The sequence below is a fragment of the Entelurus aequoreus genome, linkage group LG09, assembly GCF_033978785.1.
Source record: "Entelurus aequoreus isolate RoL-2023_Sb linkage group LG09, RoL_Eaeq_v1.1, whole genome shotgun sequence".
NCBI classification, from domain to species: domain Eukaryota; kingdom Metazoa; phylum Chordata; class Actinopteri; order Syngnathiformes; family Syngnathidae; genus Entelurus; species Entelurus aequoreus.
Genome location: NC_084739.1, coordinates 18,133,970 through 18,157,384, shown reverse-complemented (window position 1 = coordinate 18,157,384; position 23,415 = coordinate 18,133,970). Strand labels below are relative to the sequence as shown.

General features: G+C 36.7%; 2 protein-coding genes across 2 annotated transcripts in view; one reads left to right on the top strand and one right to left on the bottom strand.

Annotated features, from left to right (window-relative positions):
• mcph1 (microcephalin 1) overlaps positions 1–23,415 on the bottom strand; it is a 60,262-nt gene that overhangs the window by 13,624 nt on the left and 23,223 nt on the right. Inside the window, exons 12-13 of the mRNA XM_062058248.1 lie at positions 23,165–23,327; positions 23,022–23,099 (exon numbers count right to left, since the gene is read on the bottom strand). Coding sequence (XP_061914232.1) covers positions 23,022–23,099; positions 23,165–23,327 — 241 coding nt within the window. The remainder of the gene's footprint in view (positions 1–23,021; positions 23,100–23,164; positions 23,328–23,415) is intronic.
• On the top strand, positions 410–23,287 carry angpt2a (angiopoietin 2a). The gene is made up of 9 exons (XM_062058250.1): positions 410–1,030; positions 6,459–6,614; positions 8,772–8,893; positions 8,983–9,221; positions 9,475–9,602; positions 9,963–10,064; positions 16,349–16,515; positions 18,221–18,351; positions 20,411–23,287. The coding sequence occupies exons 1-9, from the start codon at positions 743–745 to the stop codon at positions 20,569–20,571; spliced, it is 1,494 nt and encodes a 497-aa protein (XP_061914234.1). The 5' UTR covers positions 410–742; the 3' UTR covers positions 20,572–23,287.

Here is a 23,415-nt window from a genome sequence, read left to right as displayed (position 1 = left end):
GGTCCATCTGAAGAAGACTGCAGATGGCAGTCAAAACATGCCAAAGTAATAACTACTGTACCAAAAAACTTGTCAACATATAAGAAATTTAACATGTATTTACTAAGAACACAGTGAATTCATTCAAGTGGTTATAGAATTGTCATTGATGGTACAGGTATTTGTGCTTGAAACATGATTACTAAATTTGTGACAGATTGATATGTTTTCACATGCATTGCAGCTATTGTAATCTAAAATAAAAAAACAGTTGTGTGTTTTCTGAAGGACTCACAAATATTTTTCAATGGATGTTTGACTCGAACACAGTGCCTGCGGTAGACAGCTGCATCCTGCAAAAGTGTTTTTAACCAGTGGAGGGGACAAAACACGTGGGCTTTGTGTAGGATATAGTAGAGAATGTGTAGTTTGTGTGTTTAACTCTTTGTGAGTTGGTGTGAATTATAATAGAGTCCCCTCTTCACTGTGACTGGCCACATGAAAAGGGGAGTGGTCTTAATTCCATTTAGCGACTATGGGGTTGTGTCAGGGGGCAGCTCAAGTGGCTGGAGGCTTGATGAAACACGCACACATGCAGTCTGGCACCGGCAACCTGTAAAAATGATCTTCTGAATGCTAATGCTTTTTTTTTTTCTTTTCACTGAGTGGTTAGAATTTGCAGAGCTTTAAAGGATTGTTTAAAGTTGGATGCAATTAGGAAAATAATCTTTAGAAATATTGGGAACCCTTTCAACCTCTCAAGATGGAAAGTGTATTGAAGATGTTGCATGTCGACTTGCTTCTGTTAACTGTCTGTTTCGGTGTGGGGACAGCACGTTCGGACAGCATTGTGGGTAAGAGACAGTATCAGATCCAAAACGGGCAATGCAGCTACACCTTTCTGCTGCCTGAACAGGAGAACTGCCATAGCTCAAGTAGTGGCTACAATTATCCAGTTCAAAAGGACGGGCCTACAGACAATGACCAGTCAGTTCAGAGACTACAACAGCTGGAGATGGTTATGGAGAACAACACACAGTGGCTACTCAAGGTAAACTACTGTCTGCCTGCCCTTTACGTCACATACCATTAGAAGCTGACCTTTGACTCCAATGTACAATTACTACAGTTAAGGAGATTGAAGCCTTGTTTTGTACAACAGATAAAATCTACATAGATCTTCCAGTAGGTTAAATCAAACATTTTAGGAAATACTGTGCAAAGGTCCATGTTAAACAAGGAAAATAACATTTATATATATATATATACATATATATATATATATATATATATATACATATATATATATATATATATATATATATATATATATATATATATATATATATATATATATATATATATATATATATATATATATATATATATATATATATATATATATATTATTGCAGTGGTTCTCAAACTTTTTTCACCAAGTACCACCTCAGAAAACACTTGGCTTTCCAAATACAACCATAATGACCAACATTAAAATACAGTATCTTAGTAGGCCTAAATATTAATTGAAACAAGGTACAGGTTTTATTTAGTAAGTTAGTGTATATCCCAGTTTAAACAGTAACACCGTGTTTGAATATAGGAAAATAAAACTGTTACTTTACAAAATGTAACTTAGTGATTCTTTGGCATATCCACTAGATAGACATAGTTTGAGAATCACTGCACTATCGTATTTTAAATGATTTTGATTACAGCTTTTCAAGATCATGAAAATATATTACTTTTAAAAAAGTATAATAAAAAAAAGAAAAGATTAACGGGCCGTGCAATGTTCATGCAAATTCCTGAGATTGTTGACAGTGAAACAGATGATGAGCAAATGACTTTGGGGTTTCATCATGGGGTTGCTACTTTTTATTTTACACAGCGCTCGCTAGTATTTCTAGTCAACAATCATTAGACTCAACAAAAAAAGTAAGACGTATGGGCAGTCACATAATTGGCCAACAAAACGTAAACCGCTGTTGAAAGCAGAATGTCACGGAAATTGACATAAATGTGAGTGAAATTATGTCATTGTGAGTACAACGTACATTTGTTTGAGAAAATAACGTGTCCGATACAGCTCATTCATCCCCGAACCACGTCCTAAATCAAACAACGTCAAGACGGCCCCTTGAAACAGCTACTCAACTACAAAGTTAAAGCTAGCAAGAGCAAAACATACATATACCCACAAGTTGCACAACACATCTCATCTGCTTTTGTAGTTGTGAACGACATCATCAATGTAACAATGTACAAACAAAAAAGCAGTTGCAACTTGAAAGGGGCTTTTTTTTTTTACAGCCTCAAATTGTCTCTTTATTCGTCAAGCTGAGAACAGCACAGCACACTTCCTCCCTTCACAAAATAGCACCACAATCGGTCTGACTGCCAGACAAAATAAAGGTTACAAAAAAGTACCTTATACAAGCATAATCTACTTAAAGCAGTTATTGATACATTTACACAATAATTAGGCATTGACCTAAAATACTGGTCAAAATAGTTCAGGATTTTTTGCATATAATTTAACATTTTATTAAAAAATTCCCGATTGGTACACCCTAGACAAGTCGCCACCTCATCGCAGGGCCAACACAGATAGACAGACAACCATTCACACGCAAGGACCAATTTATTTGAAACAAAAAGCACGCCCTCTAAGGTTGTAAAATAGGTGTAAAAGGTTAAAAACAGAATTTGAAGCCATTAAAACAGAAAAAGGTAATGTTATTGTTTTTTATATTGCTATTGTTAATTACATTTGTTCTTACTATATTGTTATTTTACCTATAGTTTTTATGTTACTCTTTTATAACAGTTTTTTAACTACAGTATATTTAAAGTTGAGTTTTGGTGGTACAATAAATACTCATATTTTCAAATCCATGAATAATCGCGTTATTAATCGTGATTACAATATCAATCAAAATAATCGTGATATTATTTTTGCCATAATCATCCAACACTACTAAAGACTTCAACATGGGTCCAAAATTCTAAAAGTGAACCCAAAATTCTGTCTCACTAGACATCTTAGGGATGGTCTAATTGAATACACAGAAATTATATTAATTGTACTGACTAAATTTAGTAACTTGGAAGAATAGAGAAATTGCAGAGGGCAATTTGTGCGACTCGAGTGTCTCAAAGGTGTCAATAGCCACACATTTGCTAAAACATTTGTAAAAGCATCATGGTAAGGAGTATGCAAAGATTTAACAATTAACTATACTAGAAAGACTGGTGAGCCACAACAAGTCATTCAAGTGATTGCTGTTTTGGAGGATTTCTTTGTATACCTTCAGCTAGTAGGGAGTCTGAGAGGCTCTCCAGCACAGCATCCGGAGGAGCAAGAAGAGCAGACTGACAGCCGAGAGGGATAAAATGTCAAAAGTCGTATGCACCTCATGTTGAGGTAAATTTGTGAGTCCCTTAAGAGGACAGGTACAATGTGCCCATTGGACATTCTACTATTAGTATGTTAATTTACAATTATTTAAGTAATTTAACATTTCAATTGTTTTACTACATCATTGAGCTAAACCCCATACTGGTGAACTATCTTATTGTGCAGTTTCCTTTTTCATTTGTTTTAAGTCTTATTTAACCCGTTGTTACAAACCTTTGCTTCCTTTTAAAGAGTGCTGTTAGGTCTGACGACTAATAAAAAATTCTGTTAAAAGCTTAAGCGTTTCAAAGTTTAAATATAAAGCAAAAAAAGGATTGCACAATGTGAGCCATGCTTTGGGCATAATCAGTATTAGACTTGAAAAGTTGTAATGGGTAGATAGTACATGCTTTGAAGCAAAATGTTTTGTTTTTTTTAATCACCAAATGTAAAAAGACAAAGTTAAAAAAACTCCCTGCTTTGACAAAACTTTTCAGATGTGTCTGAATGTACTTCCCTTTCAGTTTGCTGAACCATTCCTTGAAGGATGAAAAAGGGGGGCTATTTTTTGCGGCGCCTTTTAAAAAAGTGTTTAATTAAGCGAGCCAGAACAGACACTTCAGTTTGATCGCACAATTATATTCTCGTAACAGAACCCAAGCAACGATCCTTTACAGAGAGCAGCTCTGTGGGGGATTTATTTGATGCTCTTCATGAAGCAGCCCCACCAAAGAAAAAGAAGAACTACTGGTCTTTTCTATGTATTGTAGCGTTACAATTTTTTGAGTAGACCGGTTTTAAGACGCTTCAATCAGCTGCACGAAGCAAACAGTTACCGGTAATTCCCCTATGAAACGGATCAGAAAAACACTGATCTGGTGTGTTTTTCCATTATGAGATAGAGGTAGAATAAGAACCATGTCAGGAAAGTTCTATTATCATGATGTTGTAGTGCTAATTATTTAAACATACCTGTACAAAACAAATGGGAGATGGTGCATTGTGTTGACAGTACCGGTAACCATGAAACGTAAGTTTCCATTTTAAAGGGGTTGATGAATACAGGGGTGCTGAACAGTGAGAGTTTGGCAGTTTATATCAATAAACTGTCACTGCATCTGCAGCCTACTAACACCAGTGTGTCACGATGGACTAAATCATGGGTTGTATTGTAAAGCGCTTGTGTGTGCGAAAGGGTATAAAGTATATCTAATTATTATTATCACAGTATAGAAAACAAATAAACCATAAAATGCGTACTGCACTAAAAAGTATCACATAATTTCTATTTTATGCATTTCACAAATTTAACTTTAACTCATCACATAAACACACGATTTGTGACACCATGAGGGGGAGTTCTGTTCCTTGGGTGAATATGGGGGATTAAAACTCAAATGCTGTCACTTTTTCTTTAAAGCCATACTTGCAGAATAAAACTTTCTGATACGGGTGAAAACAAGTGTATCTACTTAACTGAATAACTCTAAAAAAAATACAACTAATTAAAATAGGTAATTTGATTGGGTTCGACGACGTGTCAGCAGGTTTTCAGTATTAGCGTCTTTAGTCATTCTTGAACAATACACAAACATATAACTAGGTGGCAGCAATGCTTCGATTATTCAACATGCGGAGAAAGAAATATGACAAAGTATGGCTTTACTGTGATTACAGGAGGTAAATTATAATAAAAAATATCAGAATCAGATTTATTGGCCCAGTATGTTTAACACACAAGGAATTTGACTTGATGGTAGACCGCGCTCTCGTTGTTCAATGCAAGAAACAAAGAAAACGCAACATCTACAAGAGAGCACATCTCAAGTAGAATAAACTCTTTATGTGAAGCAAGTGTTAGTCAATAACTAACTTGACACGTACAGATAAATACATTGGGTATACAAATATTTTGTCCCTTTGGGGGGGGGGGGGGGGGGGCATGACAGAAAACAATTGCGAACCACTGAATTTAACCATCACTTCCATCCAAAATGAATGAAAACAATATAACGTCATTGTAATTTATCGAGTTTCAATGCGAGTTTCAGTACCAGGTCAAGTAGTATTTGCAGTAGCTAGACAACAAATTACTGATAGGAGAGTACTCTTAGCTGAATGGGGAAATATTTTTAATATAAACGGACCAGGAAATGTGATGTCACATTTTTGTGTGAATGAGGAAGACAGTTATTTTTAACTGGATGCCTCGGGGTCCAGCGGAGTAAACAACTGATTAGATCGTTAGCTGTAAACGAGACTTCCTGGCAAGAATTCAAAAGGCCACTCTCTCGACTGTAGATGTGCCATTAAGAGTCACTTGGCCGCCAGGCGATGATGACAAACTAAATATGCTAACATTACATCTTTTTGATGTATTTGTAAAATTGTTATGCAAATTGTTTGCAGATACAATATATTCAACTAAAGCGAGCTTCCAGTTCTAACCTATGTCATCGTGTCATGAAGGATGTAACTCCTCACTCAACACTTCCATCCTGTTTACGAATCGTGTGACCTGATTGCCACTCTGGAACACAAAGCAGGAAATAACTTAATGATTGGTCTTAGTCTAAATCTGGCAGTACTGTAAGGTACATAAGAACATATCAAGGTAAAATGACAACAGTGACCTTTTCCCATCCTGACACTGTATGATGATTACAATTCTTTGGTTAAATTGTTTGAGTGGATCATCGGAAGTAAGAGAAGGTCTTATTGAATAATATGCAGATACCTTAGTTATATCAGCACATTATGTTTATAGCTTCAAGAACAACTGTAAATTAGTATTATGTAGTTTAAACTGATTACACAAATAACATATTGATATTGCACTGAATCGGTGCTGCTGGATGTGTAGAACATGCCTCTGAGACAGGAAAGTGGGCCAATATGGACTTTGGGACAGATTGGAGTCACCTCAGCAAGCAAGGCATGGTATCAGTGTTTATTCGGTCCTAAGAAATGTTATACTGCATATATGGCTGTTTATTGATTGTGGTCGGTAATTGGTTTTATCAAATAAAGATACATTACTTTACAACTCTCAGAACCTTTCCTTTGTTTTATGCTACAGCTACAGAACTACATCCAAGAAAGCATGAAGAAAGACATGGTCCAAATTCAACAAAGTGCGGTACAAAATCACACGGCTACAATGATTGAAATAGGAACAAACCTGCTTAGTCAAACTGCAGAGCAAACAAGGAAACTCACCAACGTTGAGGCACAGGTAAGGCTGGCCTTGATGCAACAGTATAAATTGACACTAAGACAATCTGTTCATACAAATATAAAATACATTATGTGTTGATGGTCTGTACAGCTACAATGTTAGAATATGTAAAAAAAACAAGAATGAATGTGTCAGTTTATTATTGTGGCTTCACATCAATAACCTTATGTGAGCCAACTGTACAGCATTTCCTGTTATTAGCACACTTGTATTCCCACAGAAAGAGTATATCAGTTTGTCACAATCAGACATCCGTCTTTTCAAAGACAACAGATCCATTGGAGAGACAGTGTTAGAATCCACGTAAACAGGCTGCTTTTTGCTGAGTTAAGTTCCTCTCAAACTGGGAAATTAAAGGCAAAGTCCCCAACCTGTTAATTTACCAATTGTGGGATAAACACATTGTTTTGTTTCCCCAAGTTAAGGTACATCTGCTCCATTGGAATTTTGTTTCTCTTTCCTGTCACATTTTTCCATTTCGCAAATGGTGGTTTTTGTTCACTCAAGAGCTGCAAAATAAGCTTGTGTTGACTTAATCCAACAAAACAGGGCACAGCCAATTAAGTATGGTCAAAATACAGAACAACATTTTAGGACTAAAATTGTGTTGCAAATAGGGATGGGTACTGAATTTAGTACTTGTATAGGCACTGACCGAATTCTATTGATACTACAAGCTATCGATTCACCCAAAACCAAACAGTGCCATGTTTCGGTACCTTTATTTCACATGCACGCTTCTGGTTGCGCTGCTCAGCTGGCTACTCGTGCTGTTGCCGTTTCTTATTTCCTAAGTGTATTCTTTTACTCTGTGTCGTGCGAGTGCAATAAGTTTGTTTTGGCAACAATATGGCGACTTTTGGACATAAACTACTCGGTTGCGGACATCCTGTTAAACAGCTGCTCAATCACGAGCGGCAACGAAGCTGCTGCTGTTGTTGTTACTCCAAAACTACAAGGCTGTCCCTCTGTCAATGGAAGCAAGCCCACCGGCTGATCTGTCCGATTATGTAAAATACAAGTGGCTAGGGGAAGACAACGACCCAGGAAAGGAAGAAGAAGAGTGGGAATACCGCACAGTGGCTGAGAAGAGGAAACATCGGCGCTGCCTGCTACATACACCGATGTCCAATCGCTATAGAAGAAAATGGATGGGCAAAGTTTATTTTAAGTACAGGGAATCAAACGTGACGGAGTTCATATAAACATTGCTCCATTAAGATATCTTGCGGACTCTCGGAGCCGTTTCTTTTTCATCTGAGCAGAGCTGTCAGGAAGAGTCGAGGGGGCGTGGTCGGTCTGTGAATGTCAGCTGATACAGACTGTAAGCACAGCCGATAAAGAACTACAATGCCTGTCACTGAGATCCTTCTATCTCACAAGAGGAATTACAAATGCATGCAAAGTCTACTTCATAAAAAATATTATAAATAAGACTCAGAAGTAAAAAATAAATAAAGATTTAACAAACGGATCAAAGTTATTTTCAGCTTGTTGTTAAACCTCAAGTAAAAAATATGTAAATTATTATTAAAAAAACAATGTTTAATAACACATGAACACACACAACAGTACCGAAAACTGATACCGTATGGCACCGATATCGATTCCCATGTACCAGAAATCTGTACTTGAAATGTGAACGGTGCCCGTCCCTAGCTGCAAGTGACTTTCAGTGTGCTGCAGGGAAAGGGAAAGATTTGCACGATAAATCTGCTTTGCTACAAAGCACTTTTAGACCAGCAGCATTGAACAATATTCTTTTAAATCATATATTCTTGAGGGACTAACTTTTCTATTTTTGCAAGCAGTGTTTCACCATAGGGGCCATTAATAACACACATTTCCCAGTGCTTCTTTGTTGAGATTTAGCTCGTAACCCATGGGAGCTGCTGGTTACTTTGATCTGCACATCACCAATGGCAACACAATGCTGCTGTGAGAGATACTATATGGGTCAACAATAGGACAGTTTACATTCTGAATGATGAGTGAGTGGATCACAAATTGTAATCAAGAGTTTTTCTGAACAAAAGGTCATCTTAACATTAAATGTAACTGTTACAAAAACCTAAGTTATGCACAGGACTATCTTCTTGTATTTCCAGGTAATCTGGGTTATGCACAGGACTGACTATATTCTTGTGTTTCCAGGTAATCAATCACACGACGCGACTCGAGCGACAACTCCTTGAGAATTCCTTGTCAACAAATAAGTTGGAAAAACAATTCATTGTCCAAACCAATGAAATAAACAAGCTAAGCGACAAAAACAGGTGAGGTTGTGAGAGCATTGCCTAGTTTTACAAACACACTTTTTAAACAGCACTTTTAGACTATTAACATACACTACTCATCTTCTCAGCTTACTGGAAAAGAAGGTAAAAGATTTGGAGGAGCAGCGGAAGGGAGAGCAGAAGGTGCTTAAAGAAGAAAAGGAACAGCTTCAAACATTAATACAAAGGCAGACAGCCATCATTGGCGAGCTGGAGCAGCAGTTGCTCAGAGTGTCATCCAACAACAGTGTCTTGCAGCATCAGCAACAGGAGCTCCTGGAGACTGTCAACCACCTAATTTACACCTTCTCTATCGGCACAGCCCGAGGTGGGTCACCAGACAATAAACTGAATGTATTCTGTCAGATTATAAATATATATTTTTTAACTACTGGGAGAAAATGAGACTAACCACAACATATCAATATGACACAAATCTGTAAGCTATAATGGACATTTTGGCAACCAATACATAGCTGATGTAGGCTTTGTGTTAAAAAATTAGATTAGCTATAGAGTGCAATGTTGTTTAATAGAATCAGTGTGCTGTAAACAAAACTCGGTTGTTTTTCAATTTGCAGAGACAAAAACCCCTATGATGCAGGATACGCCCACCACATTCATGGACTGTGCTGCGGTCTTCAAATCGGGAAACACCAAGAGTGGGGTCTATACTCTCACTTTGCCTAATACTACCCTGGAGGTTAAGGTGAGCATACAAAGTTTTACAAGATAGTTGTTATGACACGTCATACTTTTACTCAGGAACAAGTTCTCCACCCATCCAAGGAGATTTGGTCCATAGCAGCTTTGTCCTAACTGTTCAAACATTTAAAAAAGTCAATCTAAACTGCCTATAAAGCCCTAAGATGATGTGCATGCTTGAGCTAAAATTCTGATTTCCTTAGATACTTTTCAGCATGGAAAACCTGACTATTTGTGAAGCTAACTTGATGCCACTGATCAGTTCTAAATCAGAATCAGCTTTATTGGCTAAGAGTGTGAGCATTTGCAAAGCACGGTAGTAGAATTATTAATTGGTCCATCCCCCTTTTCCTTTTGTATTCAGGCTTTCTGTGACATGGAGATGGAGGGAGGTGGTTGGACGATACTACAAAAACGCTTTGATGGCAGTGTTGACTTTCACCGTACGTGGCAAGAGTATAAAAAAGTAAGGAGCGGCGAAGTGGGAAATTCTTTCCTTAAGAAAAACCTAGGCTACAGGATTCAATGCAAATTCACAAAGCTTTTCAAGATTTGGATTAGAGTGTTTTCTGGGTCTAGTGACTCACATTGGTTTTGAGCTGTGGTCCCCAACCGTCTGTGACGCATTTGCTACCGGGCCGCACAGAAACATTAAATATTTAAAAACGACCACATTTTGTACAACTTTACTTTCGCCTGTTCCACTAGATACACCAGGCTTGTTCATAGATGTATAATACAACTCCTGGTAGGTAGTCACCATTTGTTTTATCTTTGTTACATGCAACAATGCACAATAATGAACATGTAAAATGTAAATTTGCCAGATTATAGCCAAAGGCTAATTTCGATACTCTTTTAGATCCTAATTTATAGTTACTTTCATTCCTGTGTTTACCTAACCTCCGTTCTTATTGTCTGTTATATGTTTTATATATGACATGCTGTCTGTTGCCTGTGTTGATGAGCCAAAGACAATTTTCCACCTCGGTGGACAATAAATATTTATTGTATTCTAAAATAAATACACACACGCGCACACACACATAAATACACACATATATGCTTACACATACTAGGGTTGTCCTCATTCCAATATTTTGGCACCAATACCAAATTGTATTTTGATACTTTTCGAAATAAAGGGGACCACCAAAAAACATTTTATTATTGCCTTTATTTTAACAGAAAATCTTATGATACATTAAACATATGTTCCTTATTGCAATCAACAAATAATGTTGTCATAAAATAAGATAGTGAACATTTTAGACAACTTCTATTTTAGTAGTAAGTAAGCTAACAAAGGCTCCTAGTGTGGCTACTGATGTTTGCAGTAACATTGTGTCTGTGTCATTTCCCATTCTAGTTCATTAAAATTATGAGGGACAAGCGGTAGAATATGGATTATTAATCTACTTGTTGAAGTAGAATTTTTGTATTTTATTTCAAACCTGCACAGTACAACAACACTTTTTTTTAACATTTTGGCAGAGACATTTAAGCGAGGCTTGAAAAGGGGTTGGATGAAGCAGATGCTTATAATATCCCAACCCCTCTCACTCATTCCACATTTAACATAAACAATATAATACAAGAACAATACCATACAAACAAAAACAAGAAAAACTCCTGTACACTAACAATACAATAGTACCACTGTTAGTATGAGACAAGACAAGACGAGACAAAACACACACACACACACACGCACATGCGTGTAAGTGTATGTGTGTATTTCTTCCTATGTCCGTGTACACAACGGCGTTTTAAAAAGTCACAAATTTTACTTTTTGAAACCGATACCGATAATTTTGAAACCAATACCGATAATTTCCGATATTACATTTTAAAGCATTTATCGGCCGATAATATCGGCTGTCCGATATTATCGGACATCCCTAATATACATACATATATGTATACATATACAGTGGGGCAAAAAGTATTTAGTCAGCCACCCATTGATTGTCAATGGGTGGCTGACTAAATACTTTTTTGCCCCACTGTATGTATATATACATACGTATGTGTATACATATATTATTAGGGGTGCAACAATACACATTCGTATTGAACCGTATACGTACATACTAGGGGTGTGGGAAAAAATCGATTCGAATTCAAATCGCGATTCTCACGTTGTGCGATTCAGAATCAATTGTCATTTTTTTAAAAATCGATTTTTTTTTGGATTTTTTAAAAAAAATTAATCAATCCAACAAAACAATACACAGCAATACCATAACAATGCAATCCAATTCCAAAACCAAACCCGATCCAGCAACACTCAGAACTGCAATAAACAGAGCAATTGAGAGGAGACACAAACACGACACAGAACAAACCAAAAGTAGTGAAACAAAAATGAATATTATCAACAACAGTATCAATATTAGTTACAATTTCAACATAGCAGTGATTAAAAATCCTTAATTGACATTATCATTAGACATTTATAAAAAAATTTAAAAAAAAGAACAATAGTGTCACAGTGGCTTACACTTGCATCGCATCTCATAAGCTTGACAACACACTGTGTCCAATATTTTCACAAAGATAAAATAAGTCATATTTTTGGTTCATTTAATAGTTAAAACAAATGTACATTATTGCAATCAGTTGATAAAACATTGTCCTTTACAATTATAAAAGCTTTTTTCAAAACCTACTACTCTGCTTGCATGTCAGCAGACTGGGGTAGATACTGCTGAAATCTATGTATTGAATGAATAGAGAATCCTTTTGAATCTTGGCAAAAATCTTAGCCACACGATTATCAAATGTAATAGGAAAATTAATTCATACTGACCAAACTGGCTTCATGGAAGGTCGACAATCTTCAGACAATACAAGGAAATTGTTTAATGTTATTTACTATGCTAGAAGTCTCCCTTATCCCACAGCAGTATGTACTGTTGATGCGGAGAAGGCATTCGACCGCATAAACTGGTCATTTATGTTTTGCACATTACGTAAATTTGGATTTGGAGATAATTTTATACAATGGATTAAGATGCTTTATACAAGGCCCATAGCATCAGTCAAAACCAATAATCATATTTCAGAACCTTTTTCGTTAAAAAGAGGAGTAAAACAGGGATGTCCTGCATCTGTATTATTATTTAATTTGGTTATTGAACCCTTAGCTGCAAAAATAAGAAGTGAAAATAATATTCATGTTATAAAAATTGGCTCTCAGTATAATAAGCTATCGATGTATTGTGACGACATAATTCTCTACCTGTCACATGTTAACTCCTCTCTACACTATATCAATAATGTCATCACTGAATATGGCTGTTTATCAGGGTATAAAGTCAATTGGGACAAATGTGAAATATTACCACTTAACACTGCAAGAAATCACAAGTTCAGAACTCCAAAATTGGGTTTGGTTTTAAAATTGTATTGCATTATTATGGTATTGTTGTGTATTGTTTTCATTTAAAAAAAATTAAATAAATAAAAAAATCGTTTTTGAATCGAGAATCGTGTTGAATTGAAAAAAAAAAATCGATTTTGAATCGAATCGTGACCCCAAGAATCGATTCTGAATCGAATCGTGGGACACCCAAAGATTCCCAGCCCTAATGCATACACTACCGTTCAAAAGTTTGGGGTCACCCAAACAATTTGGTAGAATAGCCTTCATTTCTAAGAACAAGAATAGACTGTCGAGTTTCAGATGAAAGTTCTCTTTTTCTGACCATTTTGAGCGTTTAATTGACCCCACAAATGTGATGCTCCAGAAAGTCAATCTGCTCAAAGGAAGGTCAGTTTTGTAGCTTCTGTAACGAGCTAAACTGTTTTCAGATGTGTGAACATGATTGCACAAGGGTTTTCTAATCATCAATTAGCCTTCTGAGCCAATGAGCAAACACATTGTACCATTAGAACACTGGAGTGATAGTTGCTGGAAATGGGCCTCTATACACTTATGTAGATATTGCACCAAAAACCAGACATTTGCAGCTAGAATAGTCATTTACCACATTAGCAATGTATAGAGTGTATTTCTTTAAAGTTAAGACTAGTTTAAAGTTATCTTCATTGAAAAGTACAGTGCTTTTCCTTAAAAAATAAGGACATTTCAATGTGACCCCAAACTTTTGAACGGTAGTGTATATATATATATATGTATGTACCCATTGCTAATGTGGTAAATGACTATTCTAGCTGCAAATGTCTGGTTTTTGGTACGGTGTATATATATATATATATATATATATATATATATATATATATATATATACACACACACACACATACATATACCGGTACATGCATACATATAATTCAGTGGAAATCTACTATAGTTAAAATAAGGTTGATACTGGAGGCTGAATAATAATATATTTGAGATGCACTGTAAATGAGATGTTTTCCCAAATATGCAAATTCATAAAAAATAAACCCAGGAAACCTGTAATGAAATTTTGCTAATAGGCAAACATAATCTCTCACTGTGGCGAGGCCGCATTCATATGTTGTACTGTAATTAATCCTCTAACTCAGGGGTGTCAAACTCAAATACAGAGTGGGCCAAAATTTAAAACTGAACAAAGCCACGGGCCAAGGTTGACAAAATTAACCTTTTAATAGGGACCCAAACAAGTTTTGCATTGAATATTGAACAAGCAAGGCTTATATAACTTTATAGTGACATGCAAAATCGAGTTTCAAATAATAATTATAATAATTAAAAAATATCAATGGCATATCAAATACAATTTTAATAAAAATTGAATGCCTCTTTTCTATGTGCAGCCATCTGAGGTAAATATCAAAATAAACTTTTTCCACAGGCTAATAATACATTTGAAAATAAAATAATGAATGAATCAAACATTCAAGCCTTGAAGTAGCAAGAGAAAGTGCATGAATAAAATGTTAATTATTGTTCAGTTTGCTACACTGATTTGCTTTAACACTGAATATGGAACAAGCAATGAATGAATGAATGAATGAATGAAATAAGTTTATTTCGGTCATATAATCAACCATCAACCATTAACCATTTTGTGTGACCAGTTTAACAGTACACATTTACACACAAAAAGAAAAGAAAAGAAAAAGAATGACCGAAAAAGGAATAGGCTGAAGCCAAAGCTTATATTTGCCTATCCTATACCTCCACACTGATTTGCTTTAACATTGAATATGGAACAAGCAAATCTTATATAACTTAATAGTGCAAAATCAACTTTCAAAAAACAAACGAAAAAACATCAATGGCATATTAAATACAATTTAAATAAAACATGTAATGCCTCTTTTCGATTTGCAGCCTTCTGAGGTAAATATCAACATTAACTTTTTCCACAGGCTAATAAATTTGAAAACAAAATAACGAATAAATCAACCATTCAGACCTTTTTACTGCTCAGTTTGCAATACTAATCTGATGTGCCCAAGCCAGATACCTGGCATCTTTTCTTCGATGCTAGTTTATTAATGTCAGGGCTCAGGCTTTGAGCTGAGGCCACCTTCATTATTGACAGAAGGTGTTCATCAGTCAGACGTATCCTGTGAGACGTTTTCGTCATCTTCATTGAGGAGAAAAGTTGCTCACATAGATACGTGCTGCCGAACATGGAGAGCAATTGAGCAGCTTGGGTGCGGAGCTGAGGCGTGTCAGGGATGAATTGTGGAAAGTGTGCGGCGCCAACAGCATCATACTTTGACTTCAGCGTGTCATCACACTGGAGTTCAATCAGCTCCATTTGGAGGTTAGTTGGGGCTTTTTCCACGTCAACTGCGAAGGGATTACTAAGCAGTTCAAATTTACACTTCTGACCATCAAAGTCGCCAAATCGCCGGCTAAACTCAGCGCCGAGTACACTGAGTTTTTCACCAAAATGTGCGCACACGGCGGTAGAGATCTGCGTTTTTATGGTTTGGCAGCAGGGGAAATGGCCAAAATTTCCTTGCAGCAGCTGATTCTCCCACAGGCAGAGTTTAGTTTTAAAAGCTCTCACTGACAAGTACATATCTGTGATGATGCGGCCCCGCCCCTGTAGCTTCAGGTTCAGCGCATCAAGATGGCTTGAGATGTCACACAGAAAGGCCAGCTCACACAGAAACTTTTGCTCCCGGAGGTCTGCTGTGTCCTTTCCTTTGCTTTGCAGAAACTGACATATTTCTTCACGCAGCTCAAAAAATCTGTTTAGTACTTTTCCGCGGCTTAACCATCTCACCTCTGTGTGATACGGCACGTGAGGTGGGCGGGTTGGGGGTGGGGGGTTTGGTGGTAGCGGGGGTGTATATTGTAGCGTCCCGGAAGAGTTAGTACTGCAAAGGGTTCTGGGTATTTGTTCTGTTGTGTTTATGTTGTGTTAGGGTACGGATGTTCTCCCGAAATGTGTTTGTCATTCTTGTTTGGTGTGGGTTCACAGTGTGGCGCATATTTGTAACAGTATCAAAAAAATGTGTATATGGCCACCGTCAGTATGATCTGTATGGTTGTTGACTACGTATAAATACGTCTTGCAGCCGTATGGGTGTGTGTGTGTAAAAGCCGCATAAATTGTGTGACTGGGCTGGCAGGCCATTTTTGGGGGATAAGCGAACGAGAGGACGTTAAATGCAAAGCCACTGTTTTCATACCGGCGGGCCAGATTTAATGTTAATTGGATATTGCCTCAAGGGCCAAATGAAATTACTCGGCGGCCCAAATTTGGCTAGAGTTTGACACCCATGCTCTAACTGAACAACACCTAATTTAAGTAACCTATGTGCTTTGTGCAGGGATTCGGAGATCCTTCGGGTGAATTCTGGTTAGGAAATGAATTTGTCTCCATGCTGTCAAGCAAGCACTCATATATCCTACGGATCCAATTGAGTGACTGGGAAGGGACCTCTGCATTTTCCCAATATGACCAGTTTTCTCTTGATGGTGAAGGACAGAACTACAGGTAAGCCAAGTTCACAACATTTAATTACTTACTCTGGGTAATAAATGTGTCCAATACCAGGTGGCATTTATGCTTGACATTTTTTAAGCTGTCGGCTAAATGTGTTCGCTCATATACAGTAGTTATTAGCAAACAATCTGCATTATCATCTACAAAGACATGCACCTGGGGATAAGTTGATTAGCAACACTAAATTGGCCCTAGTGTGTGTCTGTCTATCTGTGTTGGCCCTGCGATGAAGTGGCGACTTGTCCAGGATGTACCCCGCTGAATGCAGCTGGGATAGGCTCCATCACCCCCCGCAACCCCGAGAGGGACAAGCGGTAGAAAATGTATGGATGGATAAATAATACTTTTGTTCTTATTATAATTTTCCTTCCTGATTAGTTGGAGTAAATCACACTGTTTAGTCGCTCACAGCAAAGCAATTCATTCCGAACACCGACACAGTTTTTAAAAATTATTTCCTTCAACCACTTCATTAATTGACTTACTAATATTGTACAACTGGGCGTGGCAGTGTAAACACCGCAGCACAGATTAACAGAGCTGTGGTTATTACGGTCTACTTCACAATTTATTTATTTTTAATACCAAATACTTGTATTTTTTGTATGTAATGTATCAGCTGATATAGTTATGTAGTTGTACAAAAACTAAAATAAAATAAAATAAATGTAAAAAGGCTGATACCGATAAAAAGAGAGGCCGATACTGATATACCGTATTTTTCGGACTGTAGGGCGCACTTAAAAAATCCTTTAATTTTCTCAAAAATCGACAGTGCGCCTTATGTGAGGAATAATTGCAGACTGCAAGATGACGCCAGTAAACAACACCAAAACTTTAAATTGAGAATATAGAACATTACACACGATGCTCAAAATGTCAAAAAGTTTTAGTGCGACTTTGGTAAGCTATGAAGCCACACCACTTGATGGATTGTCGGAGCATTACGGCTACCGTAGTCAGAGGTGCTGTGCTTCAGCATACAAGTATTATTATGGTGTGTGTAAGGACCCCAAAATGGCACCATTTATGATATTAACGGACTGTAATCATGTAGACAAATACAGCGTGAGGACGTTAACATTGACGCAAACGATGGTATAGCTTGCATTTTCATTTTAATCACCGTTTTACCCTATTGGTAGCTTTTTTTGAGAAAGCAGCGAATAGGAAGGAAACCCACCCTTGGGAAAGTGAGTCTTTTTACAGCATAAGAAGCCCAAACACACCTCTGAAATAACAAGTGTCTTGCTAAGAAAGCTGAAGGTGATGGAGAGGACAAGTATGTCTCCTGACCTGAATTCAATTAAGCACCTGTTGGTCACCCAAAAGTTGAAGGAATCTGGAAGAGCACAAGGTGTTTAACGTTTTCCAGCTCCAACATTGATGTCATCATAGAGGAGTGGAAGAGGATTCCAGTAACAATCTGTGCAGCTCTGGCATTGTTTTTTTCTTCTTCCAGAAGACAGTAAATCTATACATATAAAATGGTTGCGAAAATGTGAGGTGTGTACTAATTTTTATTATATACTACCGGTACTTTATCGCTAAAAGCAAAATAAGTACACACACACAAATTCCATAAAGCTGCCAGATTGCGTGAAGTTACAAAACAGTATGTCAGTTGTGTTTTGAGGAACAACAGTAACAGACTTCCTTCTACTTCTTCCTTAATATTTCCTTTCCCATTCTACAGGATACACCTTAAAGGCTACAGTGGAACAGCAGGCAAAATAAGCAGCATCGGGCAGCCAGGAAGTGATTTCACTACAAAGGATGCAGACAATGACAAATGTGTTTGCAAATGCTCACAACTGACAACAGGGGGTAAGTAAAACACTCATGTGATGTGAAATTTCTAAGCACTGGATAAAATGCAAAAATAAGTGTGGGACATTTTTACATTCCTACTCTCCCAAACGCTTCTTGGCACATCTTCTAAAAATCTTGGAAATTCATTATAGGAGCTCCTGTTCTTTCTTGTCTGGTCAAGGAGCACAATTAGGGCAGAGTTAAACACTGATCAACTCTAGAGGGATTTCAGTCACTATACCAGCTGAGATTAAAGAGCCTGGGAACAGCTTTTCCTTTTCTCCTTTTGTAGCTTTAAGGTCCTCCCTCCATTGCCTTGTAAGTGACTCTGCTGCCAGAATTTGTGTCTGCCACTGCATTAGAGGTCTGTCAAGTAAGCATGAAAGCAAAACAATCCTAACCCTGTTCTTTTTCCCCAAGAGAGGTCAATCGCAAAAAGCTCTTAATGCAGATCATTCACAACTAAACAGACTGAAAGGCAGAAGAAAGAGAACAGAGTTGCCAAACAAAATGGAAGACCAAATATGTATAAAAAACAAATGTAATCTTGCATGCAAATAAGCTTAAGCAGAATGGCAAAAGACATACCACAGACTTAATTTTTGTTTAATTGTACAAAGAATACCCACAAGCTTCAACTTTAAAGAACCAGTAGAGTGAAAAACAAGTTGACTCTATATTGAAGCTATTATCAAAAATATCTGATTTATGACACCAAAAGACATCTAAAGTTTGTAGATAAATAGATATGATCAAAATAGTATCAATCTCACAGAGATTCCTGAGCCATTTTAAGAGATAATGAGAAAGCCAGTAACGTGATCACGTGACGTCGCGCTAGGAACCACAGAGCCCTTCCCCATCAACAACAATGCTAATCAAGGAAACTTTGTGAGCACCAACAATGATTGGAAAAATTATGATCCAGGTCTTTATATTTTTGAGTCCGAACAAAAAGAGAATGAACAATACATTTTAAAAGCCAAGTGATGGGTGCAGTTTCAATGTGACACTATAGCATCCAAAACATTGCTAGGTGCTAAACATACAAACTAACCATAAAAAAACTAAATAAACCAAACACTTACTAAAATATTTCCACTCTCACTCGGATGTCAACCGACGAAACGCCGAAATAATTCCGTTTGGATGAAGAATTAATCACAATCCTCACAAAGGGTTAAAAAAAAGTTCCAGCAGGAAGCAACTTTTAGGGTCTATTTATCCATCTCGGGGACATGAAAGTCGACCAGCCTGTCGGTCCATGGCCACATTTGTCTACTACCAGGTGACAGATGCAGGAATTATAATCTAGAATTTACTTTTAGTAAGTTTGAGACGAAGCAGAAACAGCCGTCGGCTTAAGCTAGTATTAGCTCACTGCTATCAATGCTGCGCTAAAATAGTCCGTCTGCGTTGCCGCTCATAATAACAATACCTCTTATATTTGGTTAATTTTCAGGTCATGACATGTAAATGGAGTATTGTTAGCACTTTCTGGATGTTTTTAGAAAAAGTATAATGAGCGCAACAAAGGACCATCGATCTGTTGACTCAATTGTTCGCTAGCTATTTACGATTTCGAATGCATAAAAAAAGCCAAGCATATGTGTTCTTGTTTTACATAAGGATTGTGAATAATGAATACAGAACACCACATCTCTTTCCAATTTTTGCATATTTCCAATATGACTGATCGGATAACATGATCAGAGTGCAAAAGCGTTACCACCTTTATGTCAATCACTAAAAATAGCTGAAGGTATACAGAGCGGATTATTCATAACGGCTGACTGAATTTGTGCCATTTTGTGATGTTTAAACAGTGTTCTCACATACTTTGCGGATTGTAAATATATATATATATATATATATATATATATATATATATATATATTTATATACATATATATATATTTATATATATATATATATATTTATATTTATATTTACTTTACATGCAGTCGGCTTTCAGCCCCAGAACAAATGTTTTTAGCCCAACGCGGCCTCCAAGTCAAAAAGTTTGGCACACCTTTTCTATGCAGTCAAACCTTGAATCTGTTCTGTGTTTCAGGTTGGTGGTTTGATGCTTGTGGTCCATCCAATTTAAACGGCATGTATTACCAGCAGGGCCAAAACTCCAATCGCTTTAATGGCATCAAATGGTACTACTGGAAGGGCTCAGGATACTCACTGAATACTACAACAATGATGATCAGACCGACAGACTTCTAGGTTTAACCATTTTATGTGTCACTCACACTTTAAGCAAGATGGGGAAGGAAACTCAGACGGACTTGGGCAAAAGGCAAAACAAAGCTATGGAGTCCAATGTAAACAAATCACAATGGAGCGTTTCTAAAAAGACTCTAGAAAAAACTTGATTTTGTTATATGTTGTACAATGACAATAAAGATTGTATCTATTGGGGAAAGCATCATTTGGTGCATCAGCAAGTTAAAGATCTAAAACAAAACATAACATTAAAAAAAAAACTTAAAAAAAGAAGGTATTTATTAAGTTTAGCCATAAAAAAAGGATCTTATAAATAAGTTCAGCTATTATGTTTAAACATGTACAATAATTACTTACTACAAATATTGGTATACATTTTTGAGTGGAAATGGTACAACAAGAACACGTAGGCTCTTTATATTTATTAAAATCTTTGTATAGGTTACTATTGTAGATTTTTTAAAAGGCAAATGAGAACATAAGCTTAACCTTTCAGTTAAGATAACATTACTTGTAGGAATCTTCCGATCAGGGTTTTATGCTGCCGATTCCAAACATCCATCAATGAGATTAAACAGTACCAATACAGACAACAGACAGTCCGACGCTGATCACATGTATTAACTGTCATAATTTTCCTACATTTATGGTGAATGGTATTGTCAGTTTAACACAATCAACACAATATTTAAACATGTTTGTTATTCTCTTTTATTACATACAATTGTTTGAGAAAAATGAAGTCAATAGTACAAAATAATTAATTATAATAGTACTAAAAACTAACAGTATATGACCAAAGATAATATTTGATAACACGTAAGATACTAAGAAATGCAGTTGTTTTGCTGTAATGGAGGCAATTATTATTAGCTTAGGGTAGCGGCTCCACACTGTGTATGGAGACACATAATTAGCTGCTCGCAGCTTGCCTGCCAGAGGTTTGGCGTTGGTGATCGGCATTGAAAGGCATTAATCGGCAATGGTTGATCACATACTTTTTCACGAAAACTGGCTGACCGGTCAGCACATCTCCAATATTTTGCGGTGAATGTATCAGTATTGTGCTGTATGTCTTTTAAAAAATTATTTATAAGTGGGATATTTTTTTCTTGCTCGTTTGCATCATTCACCAAAATGCTTTCATTTGGGGTGTCCAAAGTGCAGCAAGGTGCTTGAAGCTCCTTTTTTTTAATTAGTCTTAAGAATAAAATGAATTCATTATTAATGATATTGTTATTGAGTAATATTAGATATTACACTATATAGTTACAACACAAAGCTGAAATGTGGATGTTTTGTTTAGGTAGCTTAGTATATATTGGCCCACAGATTGGTTTTTAGCATCTTTAATGTACAAAAAATGCTAATGTTAGAAAGCTATAAGGTTTGGACATTATTGACATTCAGAATGCATAGTAGGAAAATAATACTACGGAGAAATAGACACGACAACTGAAAAGAGGTAGTTCCGCGAAACACACGAGAGAGCAAGGAACGTGACAAAAACGTGCTGACATTTGTCTACGTCAAAAGCTTGTATAGTTCCTCACTGTGGGAGGCGAGCGGACAGTGACTCATGAGTTCAGGAAGAGGCAACATCCACATTTCTCACAGGATGCTTCAGAAAAAACAAGCCCACTGAAAATGGATGGCTGGCAATAAAAACTTGCAGGCGGCAAACTACCTTCCGCCTTGCACTTATGAGCAATTATTGGCGGAAAAAATGGTTTGCACAGTGAACATGATTGACAATAGTAATTAGAGAACAGATGTGCAAAGCAAATTATTTGTCAGAATTGAAAGAATACAAATGCTTAATTTAAAGCGCAAAATGAACGGACATAATCAGAGTAGCCTAAATTTAGAAATCAAGGAAGATCAGAAAAAGGCACTTGTAGAAAGAAGCACATGCATGCATATTCATCATTGTTTTGATATTTAATAAGTGTCAATTTAACTGTTTGTATATTTGTTTTCATCTGCAAGACTTGAGTCATTCATTAGGGCTATATAAATAAACATTGATTGATTGATTGATTGATTAATCACACAAATGTACACAGGGTAACTAGTGTATTTCAGATTCAGAAGTACTTTATTAATCCCTGAGGGGAAATTGAGTAATTTGTGTTTTACACTTTCTCAAAGTGGGTTTTATAGATTTTTTTTATGTTCTGAGGGTTTGTTTTTAAATTATATTGTGCCGAGAAAAATACTATTTATGTGGAAGATGAATAAACTACTAAAATCTTCAGCTGAATTTGATTAATGCATGAACACAGTCACTGATCAAGTAAAGCTGGAATTGCTATCATTCATCATGTTTGCTCAGTTTTCAAATGGAAGCTTGTGATTCTAATATGCATGCTGCTATTTAGGAAATACAGTACAATAGTCAGCAGCCAGCACTCGTGGAAATATCATCTAGTACTGGCACAAGTACTCACCGGTGCTGCCGGAAACAGCTCTGAAAGTTCAAATGGTTCCTCTGGAAGCCATTGCCTTTGCTCCAAACTCCACAGAATCTAAGAATCAATAACAAACATCAACTTCTGGTAATGTACTGATGGACACACCGACAACCACCTACCCATTCAAAAGAGATGATCCAGCAGCCACGAGCAATGCCCAACAAAACATTGATAGTCCGCCTGTGTTCCCCAGAAACCACGTGAGTTGTGCTCTGGCAAACTCGATTGGTGATGGAAAAGCCACCCAGTGTTTTCACAACTTGAACCACCGTCTGCTGCTTGCTAGATGAGGTAAACAATTGTAAGAGTGTAAGAGAAACACACTAATTACACATAAATTATCAAAACCCATAAGTGTTTGACATTTATT

Excerpts from the sequence above, each read along its gene's own strand:
- angpt2a (XM_062058250.1), top strand. The coding sequence starts at position 743 with ATGGAAAGTGTATTGAAGATGTTGCATGTCGACTTGCTTCTGTTAACT. Across the intron at positions 1,031-6,458 it reads ACACACAGTGGCTACTCAAG|CTACAGAACTACATCCAAGA; the intron begins GTAAACTACTGT and ends TTTATGCTACAG. Across the intron at positions 10,065-16,348 it reads CGTGGCAAGAGTATAAAAAA|GGATTCGGAGATCCTTCGGG; the intron begins GTAAGGAGCGGC and ends TGCTTTGTGCAG.